This window comes from Eubalaena glacialis, chromosome 5 (genome assembly GCF_028564815.1).
Source record: "Eubalaena glacialis isolate mEubGla1 chromosome 5, mEubGla1.1.hap2.+ XY, whole genome shotgun sequence".
Lineage (NCBI taxonomy): Eukaryota > Metazoa > Chordata > Mammalia > Artiodactyla > Balaenidae > Eubalaena > Eubalaena glacialis.
This window is the reverse complement of record NC_083720.1, coordinates 28,370,775-28,383,012: the sequence shown is the minus strand read 5'-3', so window position 1 is coordinate 28,383,012 and position 12,238 is coordinate 28,370,775. Positions and strand designations below refer to the sequence as shown.

At 40.9% G+C, this 12,238-nt stretch overlaps 1 protein-coding gene across 3 annotated transcripts in view; it reads left to right on the top strand.

Moving 5' to 3' along the window:
• ALPK1 (alpha kinase 1) overlaps positions 1 to 12,238 on the top strand; it is a 131,565-nt gene that overhangs the window by 70,308 nt on the left and 49,019 nt on the right. For 2 of the 3 annotated variants that reach the window (XM_061192044.1, XM_061192045.1), the window contains 2 exons: positions 1,381 to 1,612; positions 5,845 to 5,999. In XM_061192044.1, the coding sequence (XP_061048027.1) occupies positions 1,492 to 1,612; positions 5,845 to 5,999 (276 nt within the window). In that variant the 5' untranslated portion in view covers positions 1,381 to 1,491. The remainder of the gene's footprint in view (positions 1 to 1,380; positions 1,613 to 5,844; positions 6,000 to 12,238) is intronic. The other variant, XM_061192046.1, reaches the window with a different exon arrangement.

Below are 12,238 nucleotides of genomic sequence, written 5' to 3'. Positions count from 1 at the left end.
AACCAGCTTCTTAAAGTGAGGCCGTTGTGTAGCAGAGCACATTTTCTCCAACACCAACACAATAATTCACTGGTTTAATATTTTTAATGATTACTAAAACAGTAAAATATTGTGTTGCATGGATCCGCTAGATAACAGAGGGAGTAGATCATCCATATATCTGTTGTACTTGCTTCCCTTTCAGAGTCTCTTGCTTTGGTAACGAGATTCTACATGCCGTACAAGAGTGTCGCAACCAGACAGCAGCTCCACTGTCTATTCTGGCAAATTCAGAAAGAGAATAACTTCCTTTGTTTTGTTTACAATGTACATTCTTTAATAAAAGGAAAACAAGCAAAATGATTTGTTAAACTACTATGTAGAAAATAGATAAACAACAAGGACCTACTGTATAGCACAGGGAACTATACCCAATATTTTGTAATAACCTATAAGGGAAAAGAATCTGAACAAGAACATATATATATATGTGTGTGTGTGTATGTATGTATATGTATATATATGTGTGTATATATATATATATATATGAAATTGAATCACTTTGCTGTACACCAGAAACTAACACAACATTGTAAATCAACTATACTTCAATTAAAAAAAAGATTTGTTAATCAAGAGACTTTTCAGTATTTGTCAGGCATTTTTGTACAGCCAGTGGGTTATTTTGTTCCTGAAATTACTTTGACTGCAGTAGCTCATTACAGTATACTCATATTTATATAAGAAGTCTCTCAGCTGTATATGTGTTAAATGGGATATAAGTAGATCTATCCATACGATAGATCTAGGAAATTGGGTTTTCTGGGATTACATTTCTTTATTTTATTTGGCAATGTGCCTGGCAGTGAAGAGCTTTAAATTTGGCATCTGTCATTGCCTATTTTGGTCCAAATTATATGATGCTAAATACCATAAAGAATACTGCACAGGGGAAATCAGCAGTGGGTTATGAGAGTGGTAAACTTCATATTACCATGTGCTTGTGTCTGAATATTAGAACTGTTAGCCAGATGCTTCCTGTAGACTTCCAGAGAGGCAGAAAGTGTGGTGCCACTGGGATCCAGAGGCACTGATACGAGGTATTCAGAAGATACATGAATCGTAGGGTATATTCATTTCATTTGGCTCCATGTGATTCCACTGACTTCACTGTGGGTAACCAGGTCTGCACCAGGACGCTTTCCCTTCTGCTCTCTGATGACTTCGAGGTGCTGCCCATCTAGACCAGGCCCTGCAGTAATTTCACACACTCCCCTAAGAAAGTCCTCAGGGGCTGTCATGTATTTTCATGTGTTTGCTCTATTATCCCTCCCTGCTTGAGTCTTACAGATAATTGATGATGCTTCAGTTAATCATCTTTCCCCCTCTTTTGTTCACCAGGTACCTCAGGCTTGAAGGGGCTCTTTTATTGAGAATCGATGTCTTCTCCTAGGTAATTGATCACCGTAGACCCAGGGACACTCGACTCATCATCGAGGGAGGGTAATCATCATGAATAATCAAAAAGCTGTAGCTGTGCTACTGCAAGAGTGCAAGCAAGTGCTGGACCAACTCTTGTTGGAGGCGTCAGATGTGTTAGAGGAGGACAAGAGGGAGGACCAGCGGTGCAGAGGTGAGGTCCTGATGGGAGGTGCTGGGGGGAGTGGGGAGCAGCAGGTTTGCTCTCCTTTCCCCTATCTGAACAACACATTCTCATCTCTGCCCTATTTTTCTTCTCTTGGCAGATGACCACAGAGAGATGAGTGGATTTCTAGGGCATGAATGGGACATGGGCTGTGGCTGGACGGGCAGGGGAGGAAGCCCACTTTGTTGCAGTGAATTGCTGTCAGTTCTAATTTTAAGCTTCAGTAAACATGAGGCCACAGAAACAGTTTAGTTCAAGAAGAACAAAGGGTCCAAGTGGGCTGGTGCACGTAAATTTCAATTATTAAAAAATTGAAGCAACTTCTGAATGGTGGCACATACTTTTTTTTCAAACTAGGCTTTTGTGCCTCATCAGTTTCCATAGACTTCTACAGTTTCCACAAATATGTCATCTCATCAGTCCCATCTCTCTTTTTTGATCATCAGTACATTTTCTCATCTTGTATTTACATGCCATTTGTAAAATAAATCCACTCATACTGATAAATACTTATTGCATCATTATCAGGGTTTAAGAATTTGGCTTTTTTGCTCATTCATAGTTTGTGCCATTCATAGTTTTAGATGAGTCATTGTTTGGGAAGTTTCAATCACAAAGTCTAGAAAGTTAAAGCAATTCTGATTTCTTTAGCCAGTTTTGAAGAGGCAGCCTTCTTAGATTTCTTTTTAGCATTCAGATAAATTTCCCTTCATTTCTATCAGTGTGTCCCTTTTATGTGCTTTTAATATTTTTCTTTGTATTTTTAGTCATTTGCTATTCCTTACAGAAATAAGATCCCCATATAAAATGCACACTCCCCATCTCTTTTGTTGTTGTTGATTATGTAATGGGAAAAGGTTCTAGGAGAGTCTTTTTCCCACATTCTTGTATATAGGCACATATATTTTTGTAAGAGAACTTTTAGGTGCCTTTAGAAGTCTAATTTTTTGTAACCTGTCAACCATGCTCTTTTCAAGATAACATGCCCCATGTCCGGTTGTTTCACAGCCTTAGTGTTTTCTTTCTTTACTAGCCAGATACATCAGTGTCTAACTTTGCTTGCTCCAGTGCTGGTCCTAGTTCTCCCCAGGGGCAGTGTGTTGTGTTCTGTTATTTCTCCTGAAGTTTTTCTCTTCTCCTTTTACTACATCATGTCCTTTGTCTCTTCAGCCCAAATTCCTTTAAGCTTTGTGTTCTCCTTAGTGAAGACTCTGAGCCCCCAATCGGGAAGGATTTTCATTTTCTTTTTCTTCCCAAGTGCCACAGAATAGGAGAAATAATCAGTTTAGTTCCAGATAAGGCAAATCACGACTGCAAAATCACTCAATTAGCCATGGCCCTTCAGGTAAGCTGCTTGGGGAAGTAAGTGATCAGAGAGGCAGAGGAGGCTACTGCTCCGTCGGGGGCTGACTGCTGGGGTCGGCTGAATCCAATACACCAGTGCGGGAGGAACCCTGTGCTGAGCCGTTGACAAACTCAGCATTCGCCCATCGCCACTGCGCGTTGCGTGGTCCACCCGAGCGCCATCAGTGCGGTTGGATACAGTCTGGACACGGAGCCTGTCCCTTGGCAGGTGGTTTCTGAGCAGCTCTAGCTCACGGGTCGGGCTGCCACCGCCAGTGATGTCATCACCCGCATGTGCTCCCAGAGAAGGGCATTAGTACAGGGTCACTTAAGGCGACAGGGCCAGCCGGTGGACTCGAACACGAACACTATGGGTTTTATTCTTTTCCCTCTTCCTCTCAACCCCATCCTTTTTCTTCAGAAATTGTCATAGTCAGCATGGGTGACTAGTCCTAGCAATTCTAACCCCCTGAGATAGAGAAGGAACTGAAATCCAAAAAGAGATATATTTTTTAAAACAGACCTCGGAGGCATCTTTTATTTCAGTATTCCCCAGTGGACTATCCATGTTCTGGCACGATCTGTACGGAAAGGGTGGTATGAGGAGGAAAAAAGGATTTGTAACAAATAGATCATCATGAAGAAATTTTGAAAATATTTAAAGCTATTCATTGCCAAAATACAGTGAAATTCTGTGAATCCAGAAATCACATTTCTGTTGTCATTTAACTAATCCTTTGACTCCTGAGCTTGACACTCATGGACAGAGTATCCAAATAATTTATCAGAATTGAAGTACTTTTGAGAGTGAAAAAGCACTATTAATAAGTACACTATGATTACATAGGACTGTCCTAAGCAAACAGAACTGAATAGTCATCCTATTCATGACTATTTAGAAATATCATTTAAGAAATTTTCTCTATATGTATATTGGAAACATTTTCAGAGATTAAAATTATGTCAGTGGTGGTAAGAGGAGATTGTGACCACATAGGTTTCCAACCTCGTGGTTTTGCTTTCACTGGGGGAGTGCCATTGCACAGAGGCTGCTCAGTAGTTCTGGGTTACTGAATGGGGCAGGGGGTGGGGGGACAATGGTTTCAGTGTGATACTTGTAAGTTATCCTTAGTAGTCAGTCCAGATCGATCATTCATTGACATAGCCCATGCATTATCCCCTCAATGCCAAGCAGTCCTTCCCCTCAGGAGACTTCCTTACATTTGCCCAGCTGGTGGCAAGGACTCAAAAAGACATCATGAACCAAGGCAGAGTTAGCTTTTCTTCCTTCTCTTCTTTTTTTTTCCACTCTCTTTGTCATATCTCTTTTGTCTTATTTAGCATGTCTCATGTAAACATGAGACTAACTTTCTTTTAACCATAGATGTGGCTAGAGAGCAGTGGGGTGAACGCTGAAAGGAGCATGCACCTGTGGGTTTGGGAGCACTCATGAGGGACATCTCAATTCCACTGGGAGATCATGGCAGGGCTGATGAGAAGTGGCAGTGTTTGCATTGAATGCTGAATGAAGTCAGTGGGCCTGAGCTTGGTCATGAGGCAATTGAGGGAAGGCAATGCAAACAGTGAGGACAGGATGTGCAAAAGCATTGAAGAATTTTGTGCAGAGCAATGGCCTGGTCCATCTTGTTTTTAGCAAAATGGGAATCAACAGTGTGGAAGATGAAATGGATGGGGGAGATAGAAAACAATGATTCAGGCAAGAATTACTGATAATTAAAAGGAAGAAATCGATTTTAGTATCCACAGAATTTGATAACCAGTTAGATTCAAGGAGGAAAAGAGAACAAAAAGTCTAGACCGACTTCTGGGTTTCAGACTTGGGTGACTCAGTGAATGGTAGTAGCATTCATCAAAACAGAAAACAGAGAGGGAAATACAATATTTAGAAAAAAGGTGATGAGTTCAGTTTTAGATACGTTGAGTCTGAGATGTCTGCAAGACAAGCACCTGGAGATTTATAGCTGGCAGTCATATATACAAGTCCGTGATACCTTATTCACAGCCCTGGGGGGTCACATGTGCTGCAGAATTCAGAATTTTTTCAAATGTTAGAAAGGGAAATATGGTGTATATACCGTCTGTTATACTAACACTCCAGTAGAAGCTGGGGCAGCATATACAGTCAAACATTAAAATTTTCAGAACAAAATGTGACTAATCTCACTGTAACAAGATTATAAATAGCCTCTAGTCAATTCAAGTCTGGTTCGGGTGCCAAACTTAAAAAAAAACCTTCTAGTTTGCAGAGCTTTTCGGGTTTCCCAAGTTTGGATAGGAGATTGTTGACTTATATAATTAACTAGGTTTGATGTCTATTAAGAGATTAACTATATCTCCTAATGTGAAACAAGGCCATTTCATAATAAATTGATATGGGTTTTTTGCATTCATTGTCTATATTCAAATGTAGTCCACAGGGAAAGTCTGAGGTGAGGTGAGGTCTTAGAGGAGAAAAAAGAGGTTGTACAGATTGATTCTCTGCATTACCCAGCTGCCACAAGCCCCAAATGCCATTCCATCTCAGTCCCGTTCTCATTTTACAGGAAAAATAATATTTCCTTCGTTCCTTTCTCTGATTCTTCATGCAGAGATAGTCACTGAAGTGCTTTACTTCCTGCTAAAACCTTTTTTAATGCCTGACTACCCCAATTTACCTGTAGGGCAAAGTAGACCAGGGCCACCCCTGACAAATAGCTTTTTGCTATTATTCTTTGAGTCAGAACCACCAGGTCAGGCCAGCTAGCAAGAGGTAGGAAAAAAAATTTTTTGCCACTGAGGTGCTTCATCATAACATTGGTAACTCAACAGCCTTTTCTTTGACTGCAATTTCCTTACCTGAACTCTGACCTTTTCAGCTTCACTCCCCAGCGAATTAAGAACCCTGATCCAGGAGGCAAAGGAAATGAAGTGGCCCTTCGTGCCTGAAAAGTGGCAGTACAAACAAGCTGTGGGCCCAGAGGACAAAACAAACCTGCAGGATGTGATTGGCGCCTGGTTGGAGCAGTTACTGGTAGGAAGAGCCACACCACCTGTTCCTCTGACACCCCCAAGTGAGGCATTTAGCCTCTAAGTGGTCTAATAGATTAAATTTCTTTGAAGCATAAAACAGCCCCTACCCTTATGGTTGGCTCTGCCAGATTGACTAATGTGTGTTGGGGGGGAAGCTTTTTAAGAGGGTTTGCTTGCCCATAAGACCTTCTGTTGGAAAGGCAAATCAAGTACAAGTGAAGAAGGGTGGTCAGTGGGCCCAATGAGAACCTGTCATGCTGAAATATTTGCATGACTTTAAAATATATATATATTCTTTTTTTTAAGTCTTTGTTGAATTTGTTGCGATGTTGCTTCTGTTTTTTATGTTTTGGTTTTTTGGCTGCGAGGCATGTGGGATCTTAGCTCCCCGACCAGGGATTGAATCCTCACCCCCTGCATTGGAAGGCAAAGTCTTAACCACTGGACTGCCAGGGAAGTCCCTATTTGCATATTCTTGGTGGGCCAGAAGCAGTAGTTTTGATTCCACCATGCCTCATAGCATTTTTATTTTGAAATACTACTTTCTAAAAGTTGGGTAGGTTAAAAAAAATAAATTCACCACTATTTCATCCATGTGACTTGCTGTCTAAGCTATTGAGGTCTGGCATGTCCCTTCCCTGAGCCCTGCCTGGAATCCTGTTCACTCCCTTATCTCCTCATGATTCACACTGTTCAGGAAGTATCATGTCAAAGTCATTGGCATGCTTATTCCTCAACTCATTTATTGGAAACTAATCAAATGGGTACCTCTACCCCAGATATGAGAGAGCCTCAAGAATAACACATGAACTCAGATTTGAGCTCAGATTTCAGGCTTAGGTTCTGGGGATGCTACTAGGAGTGCCATTTTCCTTTCTGATAGTGTTTTTTTTTTTTCCTACATTCTCTTAGATGATTATCAAAGAAGAGACTCTATTAGCTTGTATTTTTTTTCTCACATAAAATATAGACGTTTCTCTGGAGACCAGGCATTACAAGCAATGATAATATTCCCAAAATTTTATTTTATTGGTTTACATGGGAATGTGTTTTGGGGTCATCCCAAAATAAATGTATAGATATAGACATTGTTTTTACCTATTAAAACAAAAATCCAGGGAAGATCCCCTAATCTATGTACACATAACAGCATTGTTGGAGACAATGACTCCAACAGTCATTACTGTTGTCCAGTCATTACTGTTACTGGAGGAACAGTAACTGCCCCCCCCAAAACTTTCCAGCCCTCCAAAAAACAAACACCCGAGGTGAAGCGGACTGAGGACCGTAGGCAAAGGAAAGTGAATACTTGGAACAAATTCAGTGGTGAACCAGGGGTTTTAGATAAGTGTGCTTGTTGTTAGTGGAGAAGTGGAATGGAACAAAAACTGTAGTGTGTATATCACCGTAGGGTTTACAGAATGCTTACACATGCATCATCTCATTTAATTCTCAAGGTAGCCCTCCAGCGATTATTACCATTATCAAGCCCATTTTGCAGATGAGGAAATTAAGGTGCAGGGAGATTAACTTGCCTAGGGGAACAGACCAGTGAGTGGTGGAGCTGTGACTTAGCCCCTTCATCCGTCCTGCTCCAGTTCTCCCTCTGGAAGCCTCAAGGAATGAACTTGAGAGCACAAGTAGAAGTCCTGAAACTTGTTTTCTCTAATGCAAGCTGTAGAGTAGAACTTTCTGCAATGTTGGAAATGTTCTATATCTCTGTTGCCCGGTACATTTAGCCCCTGGCCACATGTGGCTCTTGAGCACCTGAAATGTGGCTAGAATGACTGAAGAACTGAATTTTTAGTTTTATTTAATTTTTAAAATGAACTTCTGTGTAAATAGCCACATGTGGCTAGGGCTACTGTTTAATTGGATAGTGCAGCTCTAAAGCAATGGTGCTTAAAGTTAGACCTCCCAACAACAGCACTAGCATCACGCAGAAACTGAGTCAGGTTCCTGGGCCCTGCACTAGTCTTATCAAATCAAAAACTCTGGGTGTGAGGGTCTAGCAGTCAACATTAGACAAGCCCTTCAGATGATTCTGTTGCATGTTAGAGTTTAAGAATGACTGTTGCAAAAAATAGGGTGGCGATTGATTGGGCAGCTCTAAGAATCAGTCCATTAGGCTGCTTTAGCCCGTAATGTGTTTAACCTGGGAGCTCTTTGAACTCTGAGCATCATTTTCTTTAGATTACCCAGCAAGCTATAAATTAAAGGCGGAGAGCCTGAACAGGAATGTGAGTGGAGAAAGGCTTGGAAAGCCCTGTGTGATTCGGCCGGTGGCATATAAGAACTTTCTACGGCTTCCCCAGAAGGTAAGAGCAGGATAGCTTCACAGAGGGAGTGACCCCTGCTTTGACCTTTGGGGCTTAGAAAGTTCCTCTGAATTTCCAGCATAGGCTGAGAAACTGAGATGCAGCACATCACTATAACCAGGGTTTTATTCCCTTCATTCCATGCACGCTTACCAGATCCCCCTCGCTGTATTCAAAGCTGGTGGTGACATTGGCTGAAAAACTGAAAATGGTGTTTTAAAAACTTCCAAGTCTCACTGCATTTGGGGTTAATGTGAATTGAGAGACAAACAGCTCATAGTTGTTAGACTATTTCAGGAGTCCATTCATTATTCCTTCTACTTTCCCTCTATATATTGCACGGATGTCACAACTGGGGGGAAGTAAAGGCATAGAGAATTTAAGAAGTTTGTGCCCCGCTCACAAGATCACTCAGGCGCAGCTCTAAGAATCAGTCCATTAGGCTGCTTTAGCCCGTAATGTGTTTAACCTGGGAGCTTTTTGAACTCTGAGCATCGTTTTCTTTCGCTTACCCAGCAAGCTATAAATTAAGCAACCACACCTCCTAAAGTCTCTCAGGATACTTTCTTATTGTGTCAGACCCCAAGTGCACAATTGCTAAACCACTCTGTTTTGTAAATACGGAGAAGTATAGCACCCTGTGAACTCGGGCTACTTTCAATATCTTAGCTTGTCAAAAGTACCTCGAGGAAATTCCATGATCCATGATTTGTTTTTGTCCCGTTACCACTGGTTTCAATATTACACTTTACTGAAGCTGGATGACCATGTTATAATATAATTGTGAGATTCTGTTCTTACATAAAAAATAGTTAAAGGCTGCTGAGTTTGTCTTTTCAGTTATCTCTTCTTACTGTTTTTTTTATAAATCTAAATTTCCGTGATTTTTTTTTACCTTGAAATGAATCCTTCCCATAAAAAGTTTCCCTTCCATTTTAAAACTTAACATTACACTTGGAGTGTAAACGCTGTCTTTAAGTTAACTCCACAAATAACAGGGCAAAGTTAAGCATAGAATTGTGCTGAGCGTCTGAGTTAGTAAAATTAAGGGTCATTTCTAATGTTCCTCTCTTAGGCTTACCTTAATCAAGAAAAATCGTACGTGTTTTGTGCTCTCCTTTCTGTTCTCCACAGCCTCCCCTGTTTCCTCCCTCTCCTACGTCCCCATCCCCCCAATCTTTTCTCCTTTGGTGTGTGGCCACAGACAGAAATTTATGGCAGGGGCCAACCTCCTTTACACTCCACACAAAGCTTGCTGACTTGAGAGAGTTTGTCTGCTCTCTCTCAGAAAAAACACCTGCAGCATGCTCCCCAAGAAACCTGGAGAGATGGGAGATTAATGTGGCTGTAATAGCTGGGCAGTGTTTTTTGTATTATGCCCTCTCCCCAGGTAGATGGGTCTTTTCCGAGATGATACCAATTATTTATTGCTGAAACATCTGTTGATAACTGCAGCTGCCCTTGCGAAACAAAGCATATCACGGGGTCACAGGCTATAGGGACCTAAAATCCTACCTCATGCTAGTTTTAGACTATTCAGCAACACCCTCAAGTCCATGGGTTACCGTCATCTTCAGTGTCTTATCGTGCCATAGAAAATACTTTGTAAACACTGCCCTGCCCTGCCCTACAAGCTTTGAAGTATTATTTCATCTTCATCGGTAATTTATATTCCAGTGCCATTGTACTGTGGGAAAAAGAGGGGGAACCTTTTTTGTTTTCCATTTAATTGTATATCGCCTGACACTTTGACCTGTATTATTAGTATTAGTCAGAAAAAGGATTTTCTCCCTCTCTTATTTAAAAATAAAATTTCAAGGGAAAGTAAGCGCTCCTTCAGCTCCTTTCTCTCAAAACAATGTTTACACTCTGAGAGGGAAAGATGAAAAGCACAAGCAATTTTTTTCAACTGTCAGAGAAGGGCATTTCAGTTTTTGAAAGAGAACAGTAAGGCCCTTATAAATATCATTCAGCAAAACCTTTGATGGATTTTTCAAAAAGTATTGAAGGCTTTTAGTGTTAGCTTCAGTTTAGCTTGGTTTTGGGAGGACACAGCAGAGTTCTAACTAGTAAAACTGTCCTTGCTTGTGAGACGCCAGGACACGAAGGCACTGGCCTCAATGTGATTGCCAACTTTCGTGATTTCTTCAGTGACTTTCACACTCCTGAAAAGGACAATTTCTACATGATTAAGAGAAAATATGAAAAGAAAACTTTTGAAAGGGAGATAAAGGACCTGTTTGGATTTGCATGTCAGTGGCAGTTGGGAGTAGACAGGGCTGCAAGGCCAAGAATTGTTTCATAGACCAGGGTTTTGAGCATTCCCTGCAGATTTGGGGGTCCTGATGCAGGGACTGACCTCTTCCCAACCCTGCTTCTGTGGGGGGAGGGAACCTGAATTTAGTGTGGTACCTCTGTAAAGAGACACACCGTAATCTTTATAGGTTGGCTAACTACATACAGTACAAGGAGATGAAGCAGGCTCACAATGAGGATATTTTTTCCATTTCCTTTTCAACTTCACAACCATGAGGATGGACAATCTGATAACTGTTACTCAACAGACTTTTAGGGAAATATCTGTGCTACCTTGCAGGGATTTGAAGAGAGACCAAAAAAATAATTGTTTTCTTATGCTCATATGGTTGAAAACATTTGTGAATGAATAGAGTTTGATAAATTTAGCTTTCAGAATATTGTTTCTAATATGTCTCTTTAGATAATCTAGGTGCCTTTAAATTGTTGATATTTTTAATTTTGAACTACTTAAAATATTAAAGCGTCAAGAATTAAAACATAAATAAATATGAATAAATGTAAGAATCGCTCATTACAAGACTGCAGGGAAATATTTTTAAATGTCTAGTGTGAGTAACCTGGAAGCAGAGAGGTAGTAAAGAAGGGCCTTGGGGCTTCCCTGGTGGCGCAGTAGTTGAGAATCTGCCTGCCAATGCAGGGGACACAGGTTCGAGTCCTGGTCTGGGAGGATCCCACATGCCGCGGAGCGACTAGACCCGTGAGCCACAATTGCTGAGCCTGCGCGTCTGGAGCCTGTGCTCCACAACAAGAGAGGCCACGATAGTGAGAGGCCCGCGCACCGCGATGAAGAGTGGCCCCCACTTGCCGCAACTAGAGAAAGCCCTCGCACAGAAACGAAGACCCAACACAGCCATAAATAAATAAATAAATAAATAAAATTTTTTTAATGTAAAAAAAGGGCCTTTAGCAAAAGATAACTAAAGTATGAATTTATTAGAAAGTGAAATGTGAGGTCGAAGAAAGATACGGGTGTGAGGACAAAGTAAGGGGATGAGATGCTATCCATGGGAACAATAAAATTTCCTCCATGAATAAGCTCTGGGTTAAAAGACGTTCTTAAAACTAATTTTAAGACCATTTATTTCAGGCACCAGTTTTCGTATTAATAATAGAGAACTCAGAACAGTAATAGGTGCTTTTGGGGTTATGATTTGTTCAGCAACTGATTTTCTCAAATGAGGTTTTCATCTTTAACTATGTCCTTTGGGGCTTTAATAACTGAAATCTTTTTCAGCAGGATGCTAAAAGCAAAGTGAATATGAACTGTATATTTATTCATTCATTCAGGAAAACTTTATTGAGTATTAACATGTGCCAGGCATTTGATATAGAGCACTGAGAGTAATGCAAGAGAAATAGAAGACCTAATTCATGTTCCAGAAAAACTACCGGAGTGAAGAGATAGGGCAACCCTTTGTCAAAGGCCTGCTTGTTGGAATGGTTCCTCCCATTTATTAACCACCAAATGTGTGGTGGGTAGTCAGTACAAATTCTTCTAGTTTCTACAGACTTAGCCACATGACCTGTCCTACCAGTGAAAGGTGATTAGAAGTGACAGAAGCTTTATAAGCCATTGCGTAGTTCAGCAATTGGAAGCTTTCCT